General features: G+C 48.0%; 1 protein-coding gene across 1 annotated transcript; it reads right to left on the bottom strand.

Annotated features, from left to right (window-relative positions):
* Nucleotides 1-3,034: 3,034 nt before the first annotated feature.
* LOC120644608 (tyrosine decarboxylase 1-like) lies at nucleotides 3,035-4,949 on the bottom strand. Its single transcript, XM_039921259.1, has one exon. It carries the CDS (start codon nucleotides 4,827-4,829, stop codon nucleotides 3,306-3,308), a length of 1,524 nt encoding a protein of 507 aa, XP_039777193.1. The 5' UTR covers nucleotides 4,830-4,949; the 3' UTR covers nucleotides 3,035-3,305.
* Between the last annotated feature and the right edge of the window lie 9,821 nt (nucleotides 4,950-14,770).

The following is a 14,770-nucleotide window of genomic DNA, read 5'->3' as shown; positions in this document are numbered from 1 at the left end:
CGCGTGGAGAGCAGTGGATGGGGGGTGCGCCGCCACAGCTCCCCGAGCATGGAAAGTAGTGGCTTGCCACCGCCGAAGCACGAACAGCCGCCGGCGCAGCAGCGGAGGGGGTGAAGGGAGCGGCGGTGGTCGGTGGCGAGGAGCCCAACTCGATGGCGGCGAGTGCGACGGCGGAGCGGAGACCGCTGCGCCGGCTCCTCCGCCGCGGGCCAAAACTGCCGGAGCCGGAGACGTCACGCTCCTCCACAAGGCCGGCCTCGTCGCCGACCTCCCCGGAAGCCATGGCCTAGTTGAGCTTCCGCTGCCGGCAGCCGCCGTCAAATCGGCCACGGTGTGGGGCTGCCGACCGATTCCCGCCGCCAGGAGCTCCGCAGCGCCGTCGCCAACCTCCCAGCGCCCTAGCCATGGGCGCCGCCGACCTCCCCGCACCCTCGCCATGGCTGCCGTCGCCATCCCCACACAGCCACACCGCGCCCCTACCTCCGCCGGCTACCCGCCGCCGCCGAGCACACCAATGGATTCGCGCAGACCTCCTCTTCACGGTGGTGCCAGCCCCACCGGCAGCCGCCGCCGCACCGGTCGCCGGCGGCCAGCGACCGCCGGTTGGCCTTGTGCCTTGTCCCGGTCCCACCTGCAGAGAGGGAAATCCATGGGTTAGATTAGGTGTGGGTGAAAAAAAAATAAAATCCAAAGCAGAGGTCCCACACGTAAGGTATATGAAGAGCCAGAAATTTGCCTAGTCTGTTGGTTCCCCTACCCTTTGGAGAGCTAATAGTTAGGTAAATGGTTAGCTAAAGATGAATATAGAGAGTGTGATTTGGAGAATCTGTTAGAGTTGCTCTTAGCCTCTTTTTAGTAGTAAAGATTCAGCCTATCTAAGCAAGGGACTGGGCCGCTATTGTCTAACGGCTTCTTTTGATTTGTGGATGGATCGATCCACCAGATCCATTAGAGCAACGGAGTAGCAGCATGAGCAGCGACGCAACAACAGCACACAAGCTGCAGCGGCGAAGCAGCGGCGAAGGAGAATGAAGCAGCGGTGCCTGGCTGCAGCAGCACGGCGGAAAAAGCAGCTTGTGCCGTGGTTGTTAGAGGACAGGGGAGAAGAACAGGAATGAGAAGAAGAAATCAAGACGAGACGGATAGTTCTCGATGAGGAATGATTCAGAAGGTAATATTCTCATACAATTTTCCTATCCATCTCTCCCTTCGTCAACTCACTCACGCAACTCTCCCTCAAATCATAAATACCCGACCCCTACTCCGGGTTCTCTGAGTGAACAGTTGAGAGAGGCGGAAGAGAGGCGGCCCGTGCTCTCGCCGGCAAGGTCGCCGTTTCCCTCCGTCTCCGGCGGGCCTCTGGCCCTCGGTGCCGTGGGGGAGCGGTAGTCCTCTATCTGGCGATATAGATTAGGTCCTAGGGTGTCTAGGTCTAGGTTTCCGGCGGCAGCGTCGAGGCGGCGACGGCGGCGGCGCCACCATGGAATAAAGTCCTCTCGAGCTTGCCCCCGTCTTGATGGTGCTCCGCTCCGGCGCTGTCGACGAGCTCGTGGAGGTGGTGTCCGGTTTAGCCGGCCCATGTACAGGAGTCCAATCCGTGTTTGCCTGTTCTTCGTGGCCTTCGTGTGGCGGCGGATTCAGTGGCTCGGGTCAAGGATGCAGCGACGGCTGTTGGTGTTGCGGCATGATGGAGTGTGGATCGAGCTTGATTCTCTGGCGGCAAGCGTCGTCGACGAGCTCTGGTCCAGGATTGGAGGCGCTCGGGGTGTACCCCCGGCCGATGTTCCTTCCATGGCGATTCAATCTCGGCGTCCGCGTCGGGTGACTACTATGGCTACTCAAAGCCTTTGCGCGATAGGGCTTCTCCAGTTCTTCGGTGGCCATGGAGTCTTCCTCCACGACGATGACCGGCGACGGCTTCTCGGCGGCGGACGAAGACGAGATTTGGCGAGCTTGGGAAGCACGGGTCCACGGACCTATTTGTAATATCTTTTTTCCTGAGGGGCCTTTGTGCTAGCTGGTCAGGACAGCTGTCCATGTATCCTCCTCTTTCGTACTTGTATGCATATGTATACGGTTTTCCTACTTAGTAATACAGGTACGCTTTCAAAAAAAAAAAAACTCACTCACGCAACACCCACTGCACGCTTACACGTGATTGGCCCATGTCGGCCCAAACACTCGAGAGTTCGCCTTCCGGGCCCTCAACTCGCGACGCGGCCCAGCTTCTGCTTCATGAGACACAGATGGTGTAACAGTGGGTGGCAGAGAAAGCATAAGGCAAGGCAGAGCAGCGGATAATGTATAGAAAAAAGGAAAGGGGGGAATAAAAGAATTCTTTGATTAATCTTTTTGTTTGATTAGCTATATCCATTAATTCTATTTTTCATGTATGAAATCTATTGTAAATTGAGAGAAATTAAAATTCATCACACAACCATAGCTAAGGGCACGAGTAAAGAGATAAAATCATTTCCCAAACAATTTTTTCAAAACGGCTTCAAGTTTAATAGAGAAATCTGCTTCAACAAAGAAGCCGGAGGCAAAAGCTGTTTTTTTTCTTTGAGGGCAGAGGCAAAAGCCGTTTTAGGAGGAGCCAACCTACCAAACGGGCCCTTACATAGGCACAGACGTTGAATGCCTAGAGTGAAGAATATTTGTGTGCCTGGACGTCATGGGCGGAGCCAGTATGGATGCCTGGGTATTCCTAACTATTTTGCTTGAAAATTAAGTATATGTCAAGTATACACACATGTATATGTTATGTTGGGATAATAATTCTAATTTTTAATTTCTAATAACTCAGCCTAACGCCGACACAGAGATGTCCCATGCCTCACATCCCACCCGGGGCAGTGCATCACGTGCAAGGGAGATTAGAGATGCAATGACGCTCAAAATTGAGATCCATAGGAGGTGTAGCTCAGTGGTTGGGCTGCTGGTAGGCAAGCAACCAGTGGGGTTCGAGCCCCCCGGTCTTGCACCTTGTAGGAGCCCATATTAATATTTGCACAGTGGTGTGTATGTTTTTTAGCGTAGATCGCAGAGCTATCAGAATAAATAGCAAGCCAGTGATTTCAAATATTTGTAGAGCTACTTGCATCTATTTTATTTGGGTTAGTGGAAATAATTTTGTGATAAATCATCATATGAGAAATGAAAAAAAATTATTTCTCTTTATTGCATGGACCATCTCTAATTTGAACTTTTTTTTTAGAATTTTGAACTTTTAACATTTTTGTATTGAATGTTTTTTTAATATAGAAATATCCAACTTTTAAATCCTGGCTCCGCTGGACGTGCAATCAGCTTCCGCGAAACTGTAGGTTGAGAGCCTCGAGGCGATAGCGCTGTAAAACCTCCTCGGCCTTGTCCTGCAGCAGCTCCCACACGTCCATGACGTGCTGCATCTCGGTCATGGCACCGCCCACCGCGAGCCGGATCACGAACTTGCCGTCCACCACGAAGTGCGTCATGAACGCTCGCCCGCTCGCGTTCACCGCCGCGAGGAGCTCCCGGTTCACGTCGTCGGCGTCCCCTGCGAAGCTCGCCCGGAGGCGGAAGCACACCAGCGAGAACTTCCTCGGCGCCACCACCTCGAACCGTTCGTCCGCTGCCACCGTCCGCTCGAACCACTTGGCCGCCGCGACGTGGCGCCGGATGTGCGCGCGCAGGCCGACGGCGCCGTAGCGCCGCAGCACCACCCAGAGCTTGATGGCGCGGAACCGGCGCGACAGGGAGATCTGCCAGTCCTTGTAGTCTATGGCGGCCGGGTTCCCCGTGCCGTCTGTGCCCACGTTCTTGAGGTACTCCGGGTCGGTGGACAGCGCGGAGGTGAGGGCACGGGGGCTCGCGACCCACAGGCAGCAGCAGTCCGAGTTTGTGAGGAACCACTTGTGCGGGTTCATGCTCACCGAGTCGGCGAGCTCGGCGCCGTCGAGGTAGCCCTGGAACTCCGGGCAGATGGCCGCGCTGCCGGCGTACGCGGCGTCGACGTGCAGCCACATGCCGTGGCGCCGCGCCTCCTCCCCGAGCTCGCGCACGGGGTCCACCGCGCCCAGCCCCGTCGTGCCCACAGTGGCGCAGAGGTACAGCGGCACCAGGCCGCGCGCGACGTCGCGATCGACCGCGGCGCGCACGGCGTCCGCGGCCAGGCCGTACCCGGAGGCCGCCGACGTCGGGACGACGCGGAAGTTGGACGGCGGGATGCCGACGAGCCGCGCGCCCTTCTGGAAGGTGACGTGCGTCTGGTCGGAGGCGTAGACCACCAGCTTCATGATGGCCGCGTGCCCCAGCCTGGCCAGCGCGCGGTCCCGCGCGGCGGCGAGCGTGCACACGACGGCCTCGCACGTGCTCCCCTGCAGGACGCCGCCGCCGCCTCCGGAGAAGAGCAACCGCTGAGGAAGCCCGAGCAGCCTGCCCATCCAGTCCATCACGACGCCCTCGAGCTCGGCGGCAGCCGGCGACGCGGCCCACACGAACGGGACGACGTTGAGGCCGGCGGACAGCATCTCCCCTGCGAACCCGGCGGCGCTCGCGTTCATGGGGAAGTAGGCGAAGAAGCTGGGGCTCTGCCAGTGGGTGAGCCCTGGCAGGATGTCCCGCCGCACGTCCTCCAGTACATCCTCCAACGGCTCGCCGAGCTCCGGCGCGGCATCCGGGAGCAGCTTGCGTAGCAGGCCTGGCTCGAGGTCGGCTGCCCGGACCGGGTACTTGCCGACGTCACGGTAGTACTCGGCGAGGAAGTCCACGACGGAGCGTGACTCACCGGCGAAGGCCTCGGGGTTAAGTGGCCTCCGTGACGACGCGTCGAGTGGCAAGCTGCCCATCGCCGGCAACTTCTGCTGTAGCTGTGGCTACGTGAGGCCGAGCTGAGACTGCACAGATCAAAAGCTTTTGGTCCTACTGTTTAGGCTTCAACTTTAGCACGCAGCTGCACCATGCAGCTTGGGGTGGTTTATATAGTGCAATTGCGCATGTGCGTATATGAACCTTTTTTCGGGGAATGTGGGTATGAACTAAATTTGAACGAGGTTTATTAACGGCTTTTTAAAATATACTATATAGATATGTTGGTTTTTTTTTTCACTTGCCAAAGTTTATATGAAGAAAATTACAGAGGTCTGTTCTGCGAGAAGTTTCAGTCAAGGAAGATAATCTTAGCAGTGCCACTTTTATATCACTGAGTCTATAAACAATTGGAGTGGATAGTGGTTGATTGTACTTATGAAATTCGAACTTACATGAACCCTAAACTCTAAACCTTGAGTACTAAAAAAGTCCATCTTTTGCCAAAACGTAACGACGATAGAGTGAAAGCAGTCAAGAATGTGCCTTTGTCTGGTTTTATGCTTGAAGATGATTTTGCTCTCAAACTATTTCGTGAGTGTGCGTCACTACTGGAAACAAAACTTAAAAATAGAGTGAAAGCTGTCAAGAATGTGCCTTCGCCTGGTTTTATGCTTGAAGATGATTTTTCCTTCAAGCTATTTTGTGAGTGTGCGTTGCTACCGAAAAAAAGACATTTTTACAAGCAGCAAAAATGGCATTCGAAAACGTCAGGCCCAGAGCCGACCACCTATATATATATATATATATATATATATATATATATATATATATATAGAATTCAAATCTGGTCCTCTCATTTTCTGCACGTGTAGCCTTCTTATTACCATGTCATCTACGAGGTTCTTTCTTGACTAAAATGGTGATGGTATTATTTTGGCTTAATCTCTTGAAAACTTGTAATAATGAATATTTTGATCCCCATAAATTCAGATGAAAAAAAAGGAAAGAACCAAGTTGTTGATCTCCGAAAGGTATAATTTTGTTTTAGAATCTGTCCCATGTGACTCCATTTAGGTTTGAGGACAACTTCAGCTCACCTACCAGGCTACGAGGCTCTTCTTTACTAAAATTGCGATGCTATTGTTTTGGCTCAATCTCTCAAAAACTTGTAATGAATATTTTCACCGCCCGGGTTGTGGGTTCTGTAAGTATTTTACTCTCCTTACGTATTGTTTTGCATGATCTCAACATACTGATCTCTTGATTTATTCGGTATCATGTAGAATGGAGATACATACTTGCAGAAGAAAGGGATACTCTCACCTCAGCTTCATCGACCCAATTACTTGTAATTGGAGGCTTCTACGTGACAATTCCGATGAGATATTCCAAAACTTGTTCAAGTACATAAGCGTTCATCACAACAAGCAAATGATATTGTTTCCTTACAACTTTGCGTGAGTGATTCCTTCCGTCTAACTGTTTCTATTCTGTAATCGAATTGTTTAAACCTTAACTACCAAGAACTGCCTCCGTATAATCTTGCAGTGAACACTGGGTCCTAATTGTCATAATTCCCGAGAAGAGCCTACTCGTGGTTATGGACTCATTGAGGAGACCTCCAGAACAATACGAAAATCTTCTTAACATGATGAAAAAATAATTCTACCACTACTCCGTCGATCACCGATAATTTGAATCACTTTGTTACTTGACTATAATTGTTCTAATCATGCACAGGATTTGGAAAGAATTCGCTAAAAATCATCCAGGCAAATTTGACAAGGAATTGAAGATCAAGACAGATTTTCCGGTATGCACTTGGATGATTCGTTGCATGATTCATTAGTTTTATTATATATTCATGTAAATACCTGATAATTTCTTCTCTCTTAAAGTGTATGAGGCAGAATCAAGGCACTGTATTGTGCACATACTATGTATGCGAGAACATCCATGGTCTGGTAGGTCCTCCAAAGGGCTGGACAGATTGGGAGGAGGAAGTAAGTAAAAAACTTGTTAATATTTGAACTCGTATTTTAATTAGTCGAAATTAATTATCCCCTTTTTCCATAGGTCGGGGAGATGCGCGATAAACTAATACCGGAGGAAAAGATTATGGCGATTCAAGAACAATTCTCCGGATTTATTGTTGAGCAAGTCCTCGATCCAAAAGGCGAATTCTACTATGATGGAATATCTAATATTGACAATCACAACAAATATAATAATATACGCGTATATATGTAATTAAGAATGAATATACCTATGTAAATATATATGTGTGTCTATGTATTAAATTTCTATTTATGAGTATGTATGTATTAAATTTCCAAAAGGCGAATTCTACTATGTAATTAAGAACGAATATACCTATGTAATTAAGAACGAATATACCTATGCAAATATGATGGAGAATGTATGTATTATATATATAAGCACTCCAATAATATATATGTGTGTATATATATATTTATATAATATTGGTCCTAGACATTTTCATATGTAAAGGAATTCACATGTATAGATATGTGTATACATATATATATATATATACATATATATATAAGTGAATTAATTTATATATGAAAACTATCTAGGACAAATATTATATAAGTAACTATATATATATATATATATATATATATATATATTAGTGGAGATCATACACACTGAATTCCAATACATAAGTTTAATTGAAATGCAAAAGTATAATTGAAATAGAAAAAGAATTGAGAAAAGAAAAACATGAAAAAAAGGGACCTTTTGTCCCGGTTGGTAACACTAACCGGGACAAAAGGGTGCGCCAGCCACGTGGGTGTTGGCTGCACCTTTTGTCCCGGTTGGTGTTACCAACCGGGACAAAAGGTCCTCTTTTGTCCCGGTTGCCAGGCCCGGGACTAAAGGGCACCCCCTTTTGTCCCGGACTGGCGTTCCCGGTTGGGTAACCGGGACAACAGGGGTTTCCCAACCGGGACAAATCAACGTTTTTTAAGTAGTGCGCCATAAATTCAGATGAAAAAAAGAACAACAAAGTTGTTCATCTGCGAAAAATCCGTCCCCATGCGACTTCGTTGGGGGTTTTTGAGGACTGAGGACAACTCATTTTTTTAGTAAAATGTGAACTGCCGATATAGTAAAATAGGGGTGTAAGGAAATTTCGTTTTTGCAGTAGTTACCCAAGAGGATGTGACTTTTAAGGTATCGTGATCAAATATCTTGAGTTCGAGTCCTAGCTGACGAATAGAAAAAATTATTGTTGAGTGGTCTTATTTAATTTTAGATGTCCTGGGGCGACACCATGTGCAAAGTAGGGTGTGAGTCATGTGACTAGTTGGTGCATCATATCCAAGTTGATAACGTGCCTTCCGAATTATTTTGCTTGAACATTTGTGGTTCTCTTCTGCCCTCATTGTGAGGAACACAACAAGGTGGCAACCCCGAATGGCCCTGTTGGTGCTAGCTCACTTGCTCATCTAGATGGAGCGCACGATGCACATGAGCTGCACGTAAATGAGGAGAATAAGGTCTTACATGCTACATCGTCGACGCATGATCTTCAATTACTATAAGTGAAACAATCTTTCATCCACTACAAATATACATGTATATGTCACTACTAGAAAACTGAGCATTCATCATCGATGGCACTAGTACTGATCACATTTAATTTAGACCCGGTACTCATGTTAATATTATTTTGAAGCTCCCGGAGGCCTTTTAATACCAGGTTAAAACATCACCTGGCACTAAAAGGAGACATTTAGTATCTGTTGGTGTTATAGCTTGATACTAAATGTCCTTGGTACCGGGCCGTAACACCACCTGGTACTAAATGACGGGTGGTGATATGACCCTGTACTAAATAGTCATCCACGAGTTACTTCAAAATGAAATCATCTTCAACGGTCACAATTGATGTGTAGGTGGGGTGGTAAGGAAGGTTCGCGAGGCCGGAGGTCATAGGTTCAAATCCACGCACCGCGCACACACATTTACACGCGAAAAAATCACGTGGATTGTGATGTTGCATGTGTGCGAGCTTCCTTTCAGAGATAGACCTCTGGGTACCCACAAAGAAGCTACCCACAAGAAAGGAAGAAGTCGGACACCTACTAGGATTCCTCTGTAATTGATGGCACCTATTCGGGCCAACACACGAATGCGCACGATCGCGCGGTGAGAAGCGACGCTCCTTGCAGCACCGCGACACCAACCGGTCAGACCGGTATGGTGGACCGGTCAGACCGGTCTCGTTGGGGCAGCCCGACGAGGATCCAACGAACGCCCGCCCGGGAGGGACCTCGTCGGGGCAGGCGCGCCTTGGGTTGTCCTAGGCTCGGCAGGCCAGCTAGGGCGTTCTCAAACGCCATGGAGACGAAGGAAGAACAACATATTGAGATTGGAAAAGTTAGGGTAAAGGTAAAAGGTAAAGACAATGAAAGATAAATGTGTTTGATAAGTTCGATTGTGTTTTCCCCTTAATCGGCCGTGGCCTTTTATATTTATAAGGTGGAGTGGACTTGTCCCGCAAGAAATTCTATTACAAGATCTAAATCTATAAAAAAATACAAGTTGTACTAGGACTCTGCCTTGACCGGTCAGACTGGTCAGACCCACCTGTCAGACCGGTTGGTTGTGCCAGACCGTCTACAGACGCCTAGACCGGTCAGACCGCCTGGATATACCGATCAGACCAGTCTATTCAGGTTGCCGCCAATTTTGGTCGTCAACATATGCCCTCCCTATTCTTTGACAAAGCTTGCGTGCCAAAGAACACTCTTCTGGACCAGAATTGTCTAAGGGCGATGATTACTAATACATCGGCAATTTTTTTTGTGCTAAGGATGATAACAATTTATCGGCCATGACTTGTTTTAACTCAAGTTGATGATGAAACAACTTGTTTCGGCCGTCATACTTTCTTCGTGGTTGCTGTCTTCATCGGCTCGACCTCCGTTTGTTGCTCCATTTATTCTTGCTTGCGCGTACGTTGCAGCCTTCTCTTTTGTGTGTGAGATAAGCCTGAGGGACACCACCTCGGCTGTAAATACTTTAACTCTTGCTTTGTGTCCTTTCTACTTTTTTTTGCTGCAACCAAAATTCTTTTTGACCAGATTATTGCTAGTAACAATCGATCTTTGTGGTAAAGTATGATTTGGATACATAGGAGGATATTGAATGTAATATAATTGCATATGCATCCTACTATAATCTAAGGGCGTATAAAAGTAAGGATGAAACCAGAGAGTAATCGGCCCATAATGCGCGGCAACAAAATTACTTTAATGTGTACAACAAACCGATTGCTCTTGAGATTTCGATGATGATCTCATATCCTTGGTTTCACCTGACTACTTCTTCTTCTTTTGAGTAGCTCCTTGCTTCTCATATTTGGCCAAGAGTTCCTTAAAACTCGGCCTTATCTTGCTTTTGGAGGAACTCTCAGGTTCACTGGACACACAGGTTAGACCGATCTTGGCACCGGTCAGACCGGTTGTCCCGGTCAGACCGGTCGAAACACCGGTTAAACCGGTTCCATCAGAACCAGTCGCTTTGAGATCATCTTGCCCCCCAGCCGAACTTAGTTTTTGTTCTACTATATTCTTTGAAGTGTGATCTCTATTGGGGACAAACGGATCAACAAGACTAGCCGATATTTTTTCAACAATCGTCTTTTCTTTGTCTAGTGTCAAATCTGAATTTTTATTCAACCTTCCATCTTTTTTGACACGATAGACTTGTTTGATCACCTTGTATTTCTTTTTCTGCACAGACCGATTTTTCTGAACAAAACGGTCATTATCGGTAGGTAATGGCTTACTAATTGCCGGCTCCCTATAGGTAATATAATTTGGGCACAAATGACTAGGAAGAAGCGGCATATATGAATTATAAAACCATGGTGGACAAAAATAAGGCATGTCATAATAAGGTTCACACGACATAGGCATATGCGATCCATGTGATTGAAACGGCATCGTCATAGGACAATAGTTCCACTACCGATTCTGATAATGGAATCGCTGTCTTGGAGTAGATTTTGCTTGTTTGGATTTTCCAGGCTTACTAACACCATTGTTTTGTTTTTTGGATTTAGCCGAAAGTTCTCCAAGAACATGCTTCGGCTTTTCCCTTTGATGCTTGCGATGGCCTTTGGATTCAACGGTTTCCCAAACACCAATCTCGAGTTTTTTAGGTTTAACCATCTTTGGTTTAGATTTATTTTGCAAAATCCTGGAAGAAGCGGTTAGACCGGTTTGCAAACCGGTCAGACCGGTTGAGGCACAACTGGCCTTTTTGCCTATGTTCTGTTGCCCCCCCTAGCGTAGAAGTACTAGATACTATTTCTGTGCTCTTTCTAGGAGATTTTGGGTCGACAAATTCGATTTGAGATGGCCGAATTACATCTTGCCAGCAACATCACAAATTGGTAAATTGTTGCAAGGATCAATAATAGCATTAGTCGGCTTTTCAATAACCGACTTTCGAACAACAGAAATTGAATCTACACTATCCTCTTCATCCATAAAAGATTTGAGATAATCACTCACAAAATAGGATAGACGAGTAGACTTAGTACCTGAAGACTCAATTTCCTTCAATATGGCGATAGTCAATGGTGGTTGCCACTCTTTTATCTTGACCATGCCTTGCTCGGTTTGCATGTAACAAGATTTTAGTGATTCCTTGCAGATCCGTTGAGCTTCTTGCTTGTACTCTTCACAATCTCTTTCAAACTCATCTTCATGTAACACCATATTGCTAGGGCTTCATGAATCAGCCATCATGACGGCTGGATTTTCGTCCCCAGCGGAGTCGCCAAAATATGTTGGCGCCTATTCGGGGCAACACATGAACGCGCACGATCGCGCGGCGAGCAGCGACGCTCCTTGCAGCGTCACGGCACCAACCGGTCAGACTAGTATGGTGGACCAGTCAGACCGGTCTCGTCGGGGCAGCCCGACGAGGATCCAACAAACGCCCGCCTGGGAGGAACCTCATCAGGGCAGGCGCACCTTGGGTTTCCCTAGGTTCGGCAGGCCAGCTAGGGCATCTTCAAACGCCATGGAGACGAAGGAAGAACAACATATTGAGATTGGAAAAGCTAGGGTAAAGGTAAAAGGTAAAGACAATGAAAGATAAATGTGTTTGATAAGTTCGATTGGGTTTTCCCCTCAATCGGCCGTGGCCCTTTATATTTATACGGTGGAGTGGACTTGTCCCGCAAGAAATCCTATTACAAGATCTAAATCTATAAAAAACACAAGTTGTACTAGGACTCTGCTTTGACCGGTCAGACCCATCGGTCAGACCGGTTAGCTGTGCCTAGACCGGTCAGACCGCCTGGACATACCGGTCAGACCGGCCTGTTCAGGTTGCTGTCAATTTTGGTCGTCAACAGTAATCCTATTAGAACTTTACCCTGTAATTCTACTAGGACTCCTAGGCCCTGTTTGGGGTAGCTGCAGCTTCTCCAAAAGCTCTACTCCGAAAAGCTCCACTTGCTTTTCTAGAAAGCTGCTTTTCGGAAAAGATGACCATGCCTGTTTGGGGCAGCTTATCAAAATGAGCTTATCGGCAAGAGAGGGAGTTCAGGCGGCATGGCCGTCAGGGAAGGGAGCTCCAGCCGGCCACGAGCTCCGGCCGCGCCGCCTAGGGGAGCTCGCCCCCGCCGACCACGAGCTCCGGCCGCGCCGCCCAGGGGAGCGCGCCCCCACCAGCCCCGAGCAGCGGTCGTCTCCGCCCAGGCCGGGGAGGGAGGATGCGGTGGCAGGCGAGTGAGGATGCGGCGGCAGCGGCTCGGGGCGAGGGAGGACGCAGTGGCCGCGGCTTGGGGCGAGGGAGGATGCGGCGCAGGTGAGGGAAGACGCGGCCCTAGGGGAGCTCACCCCCGCCAGCCCTGAGCCCCGGCCGCGCCCCCAGGGGAGCTCGCCCTCGCCGGACCCGAGCCCCGACCGTGCCGCCTAGGGGAGCTTGCCCCCGCCGGCCTCGAGCCCTATCCGCTCCCCCAGGGGAGCTCGCCCCCGCCGACGAGGGAGGACGCGGCGAGCGCGGAGACGACAGCCGTCGAGGCGCGGCGATGGTGGCAGGCGACAGCGGCAGGCGAGGGAGGACGCGGCGGGCGCGGCGACGGCAGCAGCCAAGGTGCGGGGTCGGTGGCAGGCGACGACAGAGACTAGATGGAGGAGAAGAGACGGGGAAAGAAGAAAATAACGGTTCGCCCGTAGAAGCTTGGGAAGCTGGGGCAGAGGAGATTTTCGATTCCGAGTGTAAAATGAGCTTTCTCAGCTTTTGCTTTTGAAAACAGCAGACCCTGTTTGGGGGAGTTTTTGGCTTTTGGAGCTTCCTGGAGAAGCAAAAGCTCCCCCAAACAGGGCCCTACCTTGTAACCGACTAGTAACCCATCCCCTAGGATATGTAAAGGAGGACAGGGGTACCAAGATCGACACATCAACTCAACACCTAAGTGCTGGGCGCAACATACAATACCCCAAACAGAACGTAGGGTATTACGCTACTCTGGCAGCTTGAACCTGTCGAAATCCATATCTTGTGTCCTCGCTTTTACCTTCAAGTTTCAGATCCGGCAATCCCTCACTAAACAATCGCCTACCTTAAGGTATCCCTAGGTAGGTTGGCGTTAAAAACACCGACACCTCCCGAAGGGTTTAAACTTTTTTTCTTTATTTTTTGGGGTACGAAACCATTTACTACCGAGGTAACACCGACCGGTACTAATTGGACTATTTAGTACCGGTTAGATAGGTACTAAATGGGATTTCTCGATAGCTGTGTTAGGCTCGGTACTGATGCTAGAATTAGCATTATATTAGTAATAGCATTAGTATCGCGTTTGACGAACATCGCTGCTGGAGGTAGTATCGGTATCCGTTGGTGTTACCGAGAAGTACTGAAAGCTCTCTTTGAGTGGAATTCAAAAGAAAAGCATATTTTATCTATGTTAAATGCTGTGTGGGTGAAATGGTATAGAAGCTACAAGCTAGGTGAGATATCTTGAGTTTAAATCCTACGCACCGCACGCATGCAAATTTCGCGTGAGGTGTGCAGCCCTCTTCTAGATTTTTTTAACAAATTACCCTTTAGTAACAGAGCATGCAACTGTTACTAAAACTCTGAGACTTTTAGTCTAATTTTACCGTACCTATTTCACATCCGGTGCTAATGGGGTTTCTAACCGTATTAAAGGTGTTGTTTTATAGTAGTGAAAATATATATGTCCACATTATGTCTCTCGATCGGTTTTTTTTTGCATTAATTGTACGTGCAGCAACAAAACGATCCCAAATGCACCTAAACACTACAAAACGCACCAAAACATGAGTTTAGGGTCCAATAGGGTGGACCGGGTGCGTTCGTTGTGAAAAATTCCGACGCGACTTCATAGCACGAACTTTTACATTAATTACACCACTTCGGCCAATTTTGCACCGAGTATAATATATATTTAACATCCTGTACTGATGGGGTTTCTTAACCTATGTTAAAGGTGCACGTTGTTTTATACTTCCTCCGTTCCAAATTGTAGATCATTTTGGCATATTTAGCTACATAGTTATTAATGCATATTTAAATACACAGTTATTAGTATGTATGTAGGCATAGTACATACTACTAAGTTATTTTGGCATATTTAGATACATAGTTATTGGTGCATATTTAAATACATAGTTATTAGTATGTATGTATGGCATAGTCCATACTACTAACTATGCATCTAAATATGTAAAAACAACCTACAATTTGGAATGGAGGGAGTAGTACTGTAATATATATGTCTACATTAACTAGCTATGCAGGAGTCACGATCTAAAGATCCAGAGAATAAATGCAACGAAGCATGAAGTTAAGAATGTCGACGTTACACATGAAACACATGCAAGCAGTCCTCTTCTCATCGTACTACAAAACATTCACCGGTTATATATGTTGTTTTCTACGAGAGTTATGTACTCTA

The sequence above is a fragment of the Panicum virgatum genome, chromosome 8K (genome assembly GCF_016808335.1).
Source record: "Panicum virgatum strain AP13 chromosome 8K, P.virgatum_v5, whole genome shotgun sequence".
Lineage (NCBI taxonomy): Eukaryota > Viridiplantae > Streptophyta > Magnoliopsida > Poales > Poaceae > Panicum > Panicum virgatum.
The sequence above is the reverse complement of the archived record's forward strand: the minus strand, read 5'-3'. Positions and strand labels throughout refer to the sequence as shown.

Excerpts from the sequence above, each read along its gene's own strand:
- LOC120644608 (XM_039921259.1), bottom strand. The coding sequence starts at position 4,829 with ATGGGCAGCTTGCCACTCGACGCGTCGTCACGGAGGCCACTTAACCCC.